The sequence below is a fragment of the Desmodus rotundus genome, chromosome 1 (genome assembly GCF_022682495.2).
Source record: "Desmodus rotundus isolate HL8 chromosome 1, HLdesRot8A.1, whole genome shotgun sequence".
Taxonomy (NCBI): domain Eukaryota; kingdom Metazoa; phylum Chordata; class Mammalia; order Chiroptera; family Phyllostomidae; genus Desmodus; species Desmodus rotundus.
Window position 1 is genome coordinate 83,273,858 of NC_071387.1, and position 13,203 is coordinate 83,287,060.

The 13,203-nt window shown below is 45.9% G+C and overlaps 1 protein-coding gene across 5 annotated transcripts in view; it reads left to right on the plus strand.

Moving 5' to 3' along the window:
- SECISBP2 (SECIS binding protein 2) overlaps nt 1-11,617 on the plus strand; it is a 36,827-nt gene extending 25,210 nt beyond the window's left edge. For all 5 annotated transcript variants that reach the window (XM_024563349.4, XM_024563351.4, XM_024563352.4 and 2 more), the window contains 7 exons: nt 127-293; nt 955-1,075; nt 2,505-2,661; nt 3,318-3,538; nt 9,692-9,846; nt 10,172-10,364; nt 10,778-11,617. In XM_024563349.4, the coding sequence (XP_024419117.1) occupies nt 127-293; nt 955-1,075; nt 2,505-2,661; nt 3,318-3,538; nt 9,692-9,846; nt 10,172-10,364; nt 10,778-10,881 (1,118 nt within the window). In that variant the 3' untranslated portion in view covers nt 10,882-11,617. The remainder of the gene's footprint in view (nt 1-126; nt 294-954; nt 1,076-2,504; nt 2,662-3,317; nt 3,539-9,691; nt 9,847-10,171; nt 10,365-10,777) is intronic.
- The last annotated feature ends 1,586 nt before the right edge of the window (nt 11,618-13,203 follow it).

The following is a 13,203-nucleotide window of genomic DNA, read 5'->3' on the forward strand; positions in this document are numbered from 1 at the left end:
GAATGTCTCAGGGACAGTTTGAGTAATGAGGATGAGTAAGGTTGTGGGGACGGGCGGAATGGCATGGGTAGCCCCTGATTTGTGCAGGGAGCCCTCCCTGAGGCATGTGTTCTCACTGTGTTGCAGTGGGGGCAGTTCCTATTCTCTCTAAAGAGGCCATATCAGGGAAGAAGGGCCACCGCTTTAGCCAGGTAAATACCCCACACAACCCCTTGGACTCCAGTGCTCCTCTGATGAAGAAGGGGAAGCAGAGGGAGGTCCCCAAGACCAAGAAACCTACCTCATTGAAGAAGGTGAGTGGTGCTGCATTTCAAACTGAGCACTAGAAAACCTACAGCATTACTTCTTTCAACTCAGGTTTTAGGTTTTCATTTTCTAGAGGATGTGTTAGTGATTCTCTGAAAAATGATCCCTCACTAGCCTAGTGACGCAGTGGGGTGGCCTCAGCTACTAGCTTGGGAAGGGAGCCATTTTAAAAAATACTTGGCAGTGACATGGACAGAAAACGAGAAATGGGAGGGGTTATATTCTCCTTATTCACTTGATACCCTCATCCTACTTGAGGGATCTGTCTGCTGTTCAGATTCAGTGACCATTGGACACTTCCTGGTAGACACTCTATCAGGACTGTTGCATGCGTTCTTTTATTTAATTCTCAGCCTGTGATGTGTGGTCAGTCTAAGATGGGGAAGTGTCTTGTGTGGGGTCAAGTGAATGTGAAGCTGTGCTGTTGCATCAGAACCCAGGTTGCATTCATCCTGCTCAGTGCACCTGTGTGCGGGATATGCTGCTCCTGGGCCAACCCCCCAGGACGGCGTGGGGGGTCGTGTTGCTGTTGTGAAGGCATGGATGGGCACACTGCCAGTAAGCTGACCTTGAGTGGTTTATTTTGCAGAAGACCTTATTGGTAAGTACCGGTATTTAGGTACTTTAATCATTTATTCAATTTTAAAGATTATTTTGAAAGAACGGGAAGAGAGAAAGCAGCAGCGTCTCCAAGAAAACACTGTGAGCCCAGAAGCTGACGATACACAAGACGTAGAGAGTGGTGGTGATGACCTGGCTCTCGAACAGGGTGAGCCTTTAGTTACCCAGTTCTTTTGGGTGTGTGTTAAAGAATCCTTCAGTGGGGCAACTGTGCAGCAAACCACCTGGAATTCTGCCAGCCTCTGGCCACTTTGTGGTAAAAGCAAGGCAACATTGAACCCTGAGAATGCAGATGTTTTCAGACTCCAAACTTGACAGTTAGAGGATGTCCCCATGGGCGGTGGGCTTGTGAGGGACAGGGGATGAGGCCCCTGAGTTTCATCTGTATGGCATTAGATGGTCCTTGCGACTTGAAGCAGCTTTGAGAATTCACCTCACTAACTGCAAAGCTGCTTCCCATGAGTGCGAGATACAGTGTCTTAAAAAGAACGTGTTTAGTAAGCTTTTTGTTGAATGATACACTCAGGATATACACTAAAGATATAGCTTGAGGACTTCACAAAGTGAACATAGCACTAACTTGAGGAACAGAGTAGCCCTACTCAGAGTAGTTCCTGGTGTCCCAGCCCAAGGCCTGGCATCAACCACAGTTGCACTGACGAGCCTTTGGGCTTCCTTCCCAGGGCATCTTGCAGTGGGTGCCCCTCTGGCCAGCAGTATGTCTGTGGCCCAAAGGGGCAATTCCCAATTGTCATTGCTGCAGAGTCCAGTTGTACAAATGTGCCATGGTGCCATTAGATGCAGAATCACTGTGGCAGTGTGGTGTGGAGGGTGTGAGCACTCCTTCCTGCTGGCATTTCCCCAGGTAGATTGCAAGCTTGGGTCCATGCGGTCCAGCCTCGGAGGCTCCTGCCAGAGGCTTTCAGGTGTGTTACCAGTTCCACCCACAGTGGGTAGAGGTCATCTTGAAAAACATTGTCTTTATTGTGTCTGCCGTCCTGGCTGGTGTGTGTGCCCCTGAATTCCTTCTCTAGTGAGCTAATACCTCCCTTGCACTCTGGAAATCTCCAGAAGGAACATTTGGGGACTGTAGCAATTACTGAATCCTGTCTGATATGTTTAAGCACACCCCTTGAAGGGGCTCTTATAAATTAGATATTATAGGTTAGCTCTTATTTAAGGATTATTTGATAAAAGAATAGTCTCAAGCATTTAAGTGCAAAAATTTCAGAACACAACCTACTTTTAACACTTCCTAATAGGTACTTCAGATTAAATTAAAAAATTAAAATACAAATTTGGCCACTGGACCACATACTTAAAAATGGTTAAAATGGTAAGTTTTATAAATGTTTTGCCACAATAAAAGTAAATAATTAAACTGGGTTTAGGAAGGCACTTCCAGGCAGAACAGAAAGTTGCCAGGTTCTTCTGTTTTTCCAAAGTCATTCACATCACTGCTGCCAACTGTGGTGCTCAGCAGCTGTGTTTGAACGAGGTGGGTGTGGGTTGCATCTGGCTGCTCTGCTAACAGGGCCATGCGAGACACCGTGGGCCATGCCTTTTTTTCTGTGAAGCTCCAGGGAAAACAGAAGTGTCAGCATGCACCACTCCTGCGGTAGAGAACAACTCAGAAGAGCTACTGGAAACTGAGATCCATAAGGAGGTGGCAACCTGCTGCTTGGTCTCTGAAGGTGCCAGCTGCCCCAAGATCCACAGCCGGAGATTCAGGGAGTGAGTGAGGCCTTAGAGATGGGAGGGGGTGCTATGCTCACTCTGGCCTTGGGTGTGAGAGTGGTTCCACCCTGATGTGCTCAGACTGGAAAGCTGAGAGCTGGGGCCATGTTTTTATCCTTCCAGTAAAAGTGGCCAGGTACCTAGTCATACCACTTGTCAGGGCTACTGAATCTGCTTCTACGAGGTCTGTCATCCTACTGATGTGATGGCAGAAGTGCCCATAAATCCAGGTTTCCAGTTGGGAATGGCTGGTGAGTGATAGTACGTGACATTCGGGTTCCCTTTCATGGTTTAACTTCTTCACATAATTTCTTAGGGAGCTCTTCCCCCCACCACACTTTTCTTCCAGGGCAGACTCTCCAGGTGTTTTCAGGAGGAAAGGTGCACAGGGAATGGCCACAATAGGGGAACACTTGAAAAGCCATGGTAGAGGACTGGATGTAGAGCTTCTGTCCCTTGTAGGTGGCAGTGGAGGAGGGTGCTTCAATCCTTTTATTAAATCCAGTCAGGAACCCCACTTTTGATTAGTATTGCTTGTTAAAGTGATTTCCTGAGCGGGGGCTGTGTCATCTGCATGTCTCTTGAGGTGGGACAGGAGCAACCTGCAGTGTCATGGCCAGCAGAAAGCTGACAGCATCTAATGTTTCTTTTAGTTACTGCAGCCAGGTGCTCAGTAAAGAGGTAGACGCCTGTGTTACGGATCTGCTCAAAGAGCTGGTCCGTTTCCAAGACCGTATGTACCAGAAAGATCCTGTCAAGGCCAAGACCAAACGCCGGCTTGTGCTGGGGCTGAGGGAGGTGCTCAAACACCTGAAGCTCAGAAAGCTGAAATGTGTCATCATCTCTCCCAACTGTGAGAAGATACAGTCGAAAGGTAATGGTGCCTTGTTGTCCCTGGTACATTGCTTACCATGCCTTGGTCAGGAGTGACGCATGGGCAGTGTTTTCTTTTAATTGAGTAATTTGCTTCTGGCATTTATGTGCCCACCACATGCCTTACTCTGTGAGGCAGCCAAGCCCCTATAGTCTTCATGGCATAGTTCTAGCTGGGCCCCCTGCAGGCCTCTGGCAGCAGGAAAGTGTGTGCTCCATTATGTAGCTTGCTGGGCATGCCATTGGTTTGCACTGGAGCAAGGGAGGGTCAGTGTCACTTACACCACAGAGGTTATGTGACTAGCAGCCAGGCAGTGGGCTTCTATCCATTTCATTTTGTTTTTCTTTTTATTTTTTAAAAATACATATTTTATTGATAATGCTATTACAGTTGTCCCATTCCCCCCGCTTTATTCCCCTCTACCCTGCACCCCCCCCCCCCGCATCCCCCTCTCCCCCTTAGTTCATGTCCATGGGTCGTACATATAAGTTCTTTGGCTTCTAATTTTCCCATACTATTCATAACCTCCCCTTGTGTATTTTGTACCTACCATTTATGCTACTTATTCCTGTACTTTTTCCCCTATTTCCCTCTCCCCTTCCCTTCTGATAACTCTCCCTATGATCTCCATTTCTGTGATTCTGTTCCTGTTCTAGTTGTTTGCTTAGGGTTTTTTTGTTTGTTTTAGGTTTGGTTGTTGATAGTTGTATTTGTTGTCATTTTACTGTTCATAGTTTTGATCTTCCTCTTTTCCTTAGATATAAAAGTCCCTTTAACATTTCATATAATAAGGGCTTGGTGATGATGAACTCCTTTAACTTGACCTTATCTGGAAAGCACTTTATCTATCTTTCCATTCTAAATGAGAGTTTTGCTGGATAGAATAATCTTGGATGTAGGTCCTTGCCTTTCATGACCTGAAATACATCTTTCCAGCCCCTTCTTGCCTATAAGGTTTCTTTTGAGAAATCAGCTGGTAGTCTTATGGGAACTCCTTTGTAGGTAACTGTCTCCTATTCTCTTGCTGATTTTAAGATTCTCTCCTTCCCTTTAATCTTGGGTGATATAATTATGATGTACCTTGGTTTGTGCTTCCTTGAGTCCAACTTCTTTGGGACTCTCTGAGCTTCCTGGACTTCCTGGAAGTCTATTTCATTTGCCAGATTGGGGAAGTTCTCCTTCATTATGTTTTCAAATAAATTTTCCATTTCTTGCTCTTCCTCTTCTCCTTCTGGCACCCCTATAATTCGGATGTTGGAGTGTTTAAAGTTGTCCCGTAGGTTCCTCAGCCTCTCCTCATTTTTTTGTGTTCTTGTTTCTTCCTTCTGTTCTGGTTGAATGCTTATTTCTTCCATCTGATCCAAACTGTTGATTTGAGTCCCAGTTTCCTTCGCATCACTATTGGTTCCCTGTACATTTTCCTTTATTTCACTTTTCATAGCCTTCACTTTTTCCTCTATTTTGTGACCATACTCAACCATTTTTTGTGAGCATCGTGATAACCAGTGTTTTGAATTCTGCATCTGATAGGTTGGCTATCTCTTCATTGCTTAGTTATATTTTTTCTGGAGCTTTGATCTGTTCTTTCTTATCAGCCATATTTTTTTGTCTCAGCACACCTGTTTTGTAGTAAGGGGCAGAGCCTTAGGTATTTGCCAGGGAGGGGCAACCCAGGTTGCTGTGTTGTGGCGCTGTATGTGGGGGAGTAGTCAGAGAGGGAACAATGCCGCTTACTCTGCTATCAGCTGGCTTTCAGTCACTTCCTCTGATACCTACAAATTGGGCCTTTCTGGTGCTAATTTCCAGGTAGGTGGATTTGTGTACATTCTAGGACCCTGTGGATCTTTCAAAGGAACTCTCCTGTGGGTCTAGAGTTTCTCCTGCTGCCTCAACCCCCACAGGTTTTTTCAGTCAGAGGTTTTGAGGCTTTATTTCCTCACACTGGAACCCTGAGTTGTGTGGTCTCTGTCTTGCTCCCCAGTTGTTCTGTCCAGTTTTTCCACACACAAATGTGGGACCACCTGCTCCACTAGCTACCATCTCCCAGTGTGGCAGCCACCACTTTGCCTACCCTGGTTCTTCAGCCGCTGCCTTGCCACGAGTCCTCTTTGCCTTGGCTGTGCATCTGCACCCCTCCTACCGGTCTGGATAAATGTTTCTTTTTGAAGTCCTTGGTTGTGGGACTTCTGTACAGTTCGATTTTCTGTCAGTTCTGGTTGTGTTTTGTTTTTAAATTTGTCGTTATCCTTCTTTTGGTTGTGTGAGGAGGCACAGTGTATGTACCTACACCTACATCTTGGCCAAGAGTCCTTATTTTACTTTATTTTTTTAAGATTTTATTTACTTATTTTTAGAGAGAGGGGGTAAGGGAGGGAGAAAGAAAGGGAGAGAAACATCGGTCAGTTGCCTCTCACACGCTACCAACCCAGGACCTGCCCAGCAGCCCAGACATTTGCCCTGACTAGGAACTGAACTGGTGACCTTTTGCTTTTTGCATGATGACGCCCAATCCACTGAGCGCATTGTTTAAGGCCTCATGTTCCATTTTAAATTTCCTAGTTCTGTCTGTGATGAACTCCTGTGTCTGCTCCCTCATTAAAGATGTGGGTTTGTCCAAGCACTTGGCCATCTTACTAATGCCATAGGTTCGGTTTTGTTTTGTGAGGTATGAAATGCTGGTGAGGTGATTGACAGTGGACTCTTATATGTGACCTCTCTCCAGTGGCCCTTGGCTTGTCCATTATATGTCCTCCACAGGCTTTGCATAGGGGGACTGGTAGTCAGGAGCAGAACATTGCTGCAGACATTGGCCCTCCATATATGTATCTGGACATTCACACGCTTTCCCCATCGCAGTCCTTTGTGCAGCTGTGACAACTTCAGTTTAGTGGAATTGCCTTTGCAAGTGAGCTTTTCAGTTGCCATGTCCCATCTGAACAGTTGAGGTCCCTTACTTGTGTGCAGCCCCCAGGGGCCCAAGAACAGTAGTGAGACCTGCTCAGTTGCCAGCCTAGCAGTCTTGCTTATCTCAGCTTGGGGCAGGGTCCAGTCTTCCCCTGTCGAAATGGGACAGCTAGGGCTGAAGAATGACCTCTCATTCTTTTGTGCATTTACATCTTTAAAAAACAAACAAAAAAATGGGTATGTTTGTATTTAGTCAACAGTCCTCTTCTCTGTGCCAGAGAACCGAGCTAAGATTTTACTGATAGGCATCTTGAGGATTTGTTATGTATTTAAAACACATTGTGGTCACGTGGACACACTCTGCCTGACACATACCAACTCCCAGAATCTCAGAAGGAAGTTGGTCTCAGCATAAACCTCAGAGTTCTCACAAGCAGCACAGGCACATCAGCCACTCTGACCAGATAGGGAGCCCTCTCTAAACCCAACATTTCTTGCCAGCCAAGGTCCAACTGCATAAGCAGGTCTCTATAGGGATAGCAGCAGTCAGCTGGCTGGGTTGATCTTTTCTGCTGAACTTGGATTCATGATCAACCCAGGGCTGAGCTGGACCTGAGGCAGAGCGACCCTGGAAGGAGAGAAGACTCAGCTGCTGTTTAGAGGACTGAGGCAGTCTCTGGTGATAACTTGTAATTATGTCACCTTATCTCTGCCCGCCTCCCCTTTCCCCAGCCTGCCCAGAACTGGTGTTTTTCTTTGGTGTTTATATCCCCAGAGGTTGCCTCCTCATGTTCTTCTGGTAGATCTGGAGTAGGGGCGGATGAATTAAAGGATGTGGAGCTTAAAAATTAATGCCCAGATACACCAGCTGCAGAATTGAGTTTCTAGTTTGCACAGTGGGAGGGATATACACTAGGGAAGTTCCTCTCTTGGAAGAAAATTCAGTAACCATGTATTTAGTTCCCAGAGGGTAAGTGGTATTGGGGAATCTCTTCTTTTCATGAAGATGCTGTATGTCTGTACAGGAGAGGTCTACATGCGGAGGGAAGGAGCATGTGACACATGCTGTGGTCCTTCTAGATGCTAGGTTAAAACAGCTCACTATGTGAGGGGTCGGATACATTGTTTTATTAGTTTCTTTTGAGGGGTGAATCCCTCAAATGTCTTCAGCTGCTTAGAGGCAGCCACTGTTGCCAGATTTTTATGTATTGTTGATAGTCCACATGTGTCTATAAACACTGTGTGTGTGTGATCTGGCCTCCTGGACCCCTGTGTACCTTTTATAGCTTCAGTGTCTCCACATCCTTTTGTTACACTGGTGCATACAGACTGTGTTGCTCTTGAAAGACTGCACAGTCCCATATAATGGGCACATCAGTTGTTTTTAGACTTCACACCTGTCAGTGAGTTAAACACTCTTGTTTGTGTGAACATCTCTAGGTTTCCTATCGAGAATGGAAGGGCACGTGCATGATAACAGTGCTGTGCCTGACACCTCCAGAGACACCATAATCCCCCATAGGCTTAGTGCACCCCCTCCTTACCCCCCCGCTTGAGAGAGGTTGAGCATCTTTTCACTTGTTTTCAGGGCATGGTATTTTCTGTGAGCTGTTGGTTCATATTCTTTGCCCATTTGTCTTTTGGGAGGTTGATCTTTTTTACATAGATACTACGTTTTTTAAAAACAAGGAAGTTAGCCCTTTTTGTTAAGAGTGATAAATGTTTTTCTGGTTTTTCAGTAACCTGTTTTCTTTTCACCTTTTTTTTGACCATGCAGGGAGTAGATGTATATATCAGTATTTTTTTATTCCTACGTTTTTATCACATCTAGGTTTTATATCAGTCCTTGTCCTTCCTCCTCCCAGGGAATTAAAGTTTTCTTAATTCTGATTTTTCCCCCTGTTCACCATGTTTTCATGTTTGTTTATGTAGCATGTATTTCAGTCTAAGATAGATCTTTGCAGAGGCTGGCCCACTTTGTCCCTTCTCCACTGCTCACATGCTTAAGATCTGCGTATTTGGGTCATTTCTGGACCCTCTCTCCTGTCACCCTGCATTCCCTTATTTTTGTTCTTATAGCACACTGTTTTTGTTTTTAAAGTTTTTTTTTTAAATTTATATTTTGAAAGAGAGATCAAGAGAGGGAGAGAAACATCAATGTGCAATACTGATTGGTTGCCTCTCGTATGCCCTGACTGGGAATCGAACCAGCGATTTTTTGGTTTGCAGAACGACGCCAACCCACTGAGCCACACCAGTCAGGGCTGATGATGCTAGCCTGATATTTTCCTTTTTCAAAATGCTGTTTTTACTTGTGTGTTTTTTCATATTTTTTAAAAAATGCATTTGTAGTAAGTCATAGTGTTTGAAAGTTTTAGGTTGATGTAGAATCAGTGTTATAATTTTGGATCATCCTGTCCAAGAGCAAAGGTGACTTCTGTTTGTTTTAATTTTCTGTTGCGTTTTAATACCATGTTGAAGTTGTTCTGTGAATCTGTCATGTGTCCTGATAAATTGATTCCTGTCTGTTACAATCTTGTGGTATCTTTCATAAGTGGAGTCATTTCTCCATCATGCGTTCTAGCTGGCTGCGTGTGTGTGCCAACTCGTGGTTTCTGCTTATTTGTGCACAGGCTCCATACATAGTGCTCTTGTTGGTGGTAATTCTTTGGTGCTGCTGGCTTTCTAACTCGGCAGGCTTATCCCTGCACACAAAGTTCCTTTACCCTCCTTTCTTAAACTCACTCTGCCTATCCCTGCTCTCCGGGTCACCAGCTCTGGCTGGTGCCTCTCTGGGAGGCAGAGGCGGATGGTTGGACAGTAAGCCCACGGGTGGTCATGTTGAAGGCATTGGTCATGTGGGGTAGGTGCCCAGTGATCTCTCTGCTGCAGATTCCCTTCTGTAAGTGTAGTGTTTTCTGAAGATACAGGAAGTAATACGTGAGGAAGTTAGAACAGTGGCCTGGCATTTAGTGAGTGTTTAGTAAATATTCCTAAGACTTTCTTAGGGGTAATGCCAGCTGGTGACTCAACGTAGGCATGTTTCGTTACATTAAGGAATGGTCATTTGTGTGAATTCTTCCAAATGGCTGAGAGGAATAGTGTACTTATATTGCAGTGACCTGCTTTCTCCTGGTGACATCTGGCATAGGCCACTGATTGAAATAAAGAAGGTATCTGGAGAGTATTGTTTTGTAGCAAAAGCCCTTCCAACCAGTATCCCTACCATGTTTCCTTGTCCTTGGACAGGTGGGTTGGACGACACCCTGCACACCATTATCAATTATGCCTGTGAACAGAACATTCCCTTTGTGTTTGCTCTCAACCGCAAAGCTCTGGGGCGCAGTTTGAACAAAGCTGTTCCTGTCAGCGTGGTGGGGATCTTCAGCTATGATGGGGCCCAGGTGAGTTGGGAGGAGGCTCCAGCCTGTCAGCACTGCTTGTGGGAGGGAGGCAGTAGAGATAGTATGGTCTGCAGACAAAGCCCAACAGAGCCACACAGCCTCAGTGGACTTTGTTTCAGTGGACTTCCATGGAAGGAAGTGTAATTCCAAGTTTAGCTCTGGGATTACTGCTGCCACAGAGGTGCCCTAGGCTCCCTGTTCTTCTCTCAGGGTGGCAACTTAGGCATTTGTCAGCCTTCTTTGTGGAGGGTGCCAGTGTGGTTTGCAGGAGAGCCCTGTCTTCTGTGGTCAGGGGACATCACCTGTGCACTCACTTCTGTCGAAGGACCAGTTCCACAAGATGGTTGAGCTGACGATGGCAGCGCGGGAGGCGTATAAGACCATGCTGGAGAATGTGCGTGGGGAGCTGGCAGGAGAGCTTGGGTCGCAGGCCCCAGCCAGCCTACCTGTGCAGGGCACCAGCTACTCAGCAGAAGACAGTCCCCTGGCTTCTCCCAAGACAGAAGAGCCATACTACAGTGAGTGCTGGGGAGGGTCTGAGTCTGGGCAAAGTGTCCTTCAAGTCTTTGTGGACTTTGATTAAAGAGTCCAGGTGCCTGGGAGTCTGCAATAACACTGGATGCAGAAGGCCCAGCCAGTTCAGTCCTGTCCATTATCTGAGAGGTGTTCTCAGACCACTGGTCAGATGGCCTTCAGAGAGAGCATGGCTGCAAGAACAGCTGTATCCTTGGCAGAAAGTTGATAAGGTCACCGAGTGCTGAGGTGTGATTGTGCTGCTCACAACTGGGGTTCAGGGGTGCATTGGAGATGGTGGGTTGAGCCCATGCCAGACCCCACACAGGGGACTGAGCCGCTGAACAGTACGCTTTCCACGAGAGACTGTCCTGACTGCCCCTGCCTATTCATAGTTGTGCTGCTTTCTCATTTCCAGTTGAAGTCTGGAGAAAACATCTGGAAGTGTACAGTCAGTGTGCCCTAGAGCTAGAAGAATCGCTGGAGTCTTCAACCTCTCAGATGATGAACCTGAATTTATAAGAAGAGTTCTTTTGTGTGTTTGTGTGTTTGGAGTAAGGAGTTTTGAACAACTTTGTGTTCCTTCTTAGTTCTTCGTTGATCTAATGTATTTGTAATGTGTTTAATTGGGACATTAGCAGCATGGAGGGCACAGGAAGCAGCCTTTGTGACATTCAGAGTGCACGTGCCATGAACGAGGACCTGGGCATGCTGACTGAACCTTTCCTAAAAGCCCTCTGAGCACACTGAATCTGGAAAACACTGGAAAATGTGGTACTCTGAGTCTTCTGCTGCCAAGGAAACATCCTGTCCATTGCAGAAGAGCTGAGGCAAGTTAGTTTGTGGACAACGGGGGCAGTGTGGCTGATGTCCTCTTAGTCGTGGTGACTCAGCCCTGCAGGGAGCCAGCATTAGAACAGGAGGGAGGGAGGGCCCTTCCTCAGGACATGGCCTTTCAGCAGGAAGAGTGGGGATATTTGGAGGGTTTGCTAAAATGAGCCTCAAAAGGAAAATCAGTTTTCTAACCTGTGGCCTTTGACATGAATTACTTCTGTTAGTCTTTATTTTTCATAGAAACAATATATTGAAGTTCCTAAAGTTCAGTTTTATTAATCTACGTATCTTTTTTTATAAATGAATATATTCTGAATGTGGTTTCTATATCAGAAGCCAGGAGACCAGAAGGTTACTTTCTTATTTTCCTGTTCAAGAGGGCTTATTTATTTTGAATAAAGAGTGATTATTTAATTTCTCTGGAGACTGGTTATCTGGTCATTTGGTTTATCCTTGGTCTCTTTCTTACCTGGTTCTTCCTTTGTCCTGAATTGTGCCTTTCAGACTTTGAATGGAAGGGGACTGAGCAGGGAGAGGTTTACTATGCCCAGACCTCCTGGGGCTGGAAGTAGCAACTGCTAAGATCCCAGACCCTCAGATATATGCCGTCACCAGACCCTGCCTCAGTCCACCTGCTTGCACACTTGTCACAGGATATGGCAAGATTGGAGGGAGTTTCATTGGTTTGTGCTTGTCGGGCAGACAGTGTATGGGTGTTGGCTTTGAAAATACTCTTAGTCGAACTTAGTTATACCAAATACTGTATCTCTGAGAGGTAAGCAGCCTGTCATGAGCAAATAAAAGTGGAATAATGAGACAGAAATGGTACACTGTGTGGTCAGGGCTAACAGTATGACCAGAGGTTGTGTGTATGAAGCACCTACCTCTCCTGTCGTCTCTGACACTTATTATTCCCAGTATGTGCCCTGCGCATGCTGAGGTGTTGAAATGGGGACATAGGATCTGGTTGACCAGCTCCTAACTTTCAAACCCTGAGTCTTGTCCATGAGTTTCTGTCTCTGGACTGCCAGGAGGAGCAGTATCAGGAAGATCTTTCCTGCCCTCATTATAATCAAGAGGTAGCAAATCAACTGTAGCAGGTTTGAAAATAGATTATTTGAGAATAAAGTTTCTAAAATTAATTTATAGGGAGAAAATGAAATAGCCTTTCAGCTGCACTAAGCAGCCTAGAATTGGAAAACTGATAAATCAAAAAATTATTAATAGACTTCTGGTCAAGATAGCAGAGTAGGTAACTTCTGAAATCACCTCCTCCTGACCAAAATTACAACTAAATTATACAAGTATCACCACTGACAACCATCTGAAGACCAGCTATACAGAAGTCCAATGACAAAGGATATAAAGAAGAAGCCACATCATGATTGGTTGTAGGAGTGGAGATGTGGACTGGGGAGGTCCCACACACTGTGTGACAAGAAGCAGGAGGGATATCTCTACTGCAGAGATCCCCCACTGAGAAACAAGGGGTCCTGCCCTCACACCAGGTGTCCCAGCCTAAGAGTACCAGAGCCAGGAAGAGAAGTCCCTATAACATCTGGTTGTGAAAACCATCAGGGATTCTGTCCAAGAAAAAGAACTTCCAAAGAATAAGGTGCTGCCCTTAAAGGGGCCACACACAGAATCACTTGCTCACAAATTCCCTCTAAGCACCAGCACAGGGCCAGCAGCTTGAAAAGTGCTTGGGACATTTGGGGAGGAACTAAATTGGCATACTTTAGGACAGTGGCTGAAGGGGTAGGGATTGGCCACCTTTCTCCAAAGATAAGTCCTGGCAGACACCACTGTTCAGCTCTCCCACCCAGCTGTCTTCGCTAAGGTGGGCACCAAATCTGTGCTTTCCATTAACCTGGTTAACACCATTCACCCCTCACTGATGATTCCCTGAGACCTTGTTCCATCCAATCTTCTTGTCTGGCCCAAACCTCTTCCAGGGGCTACTCCACCAAATGAGCTCACCTCAGCTTGTGCTGTGTACTTGCCTCCAAA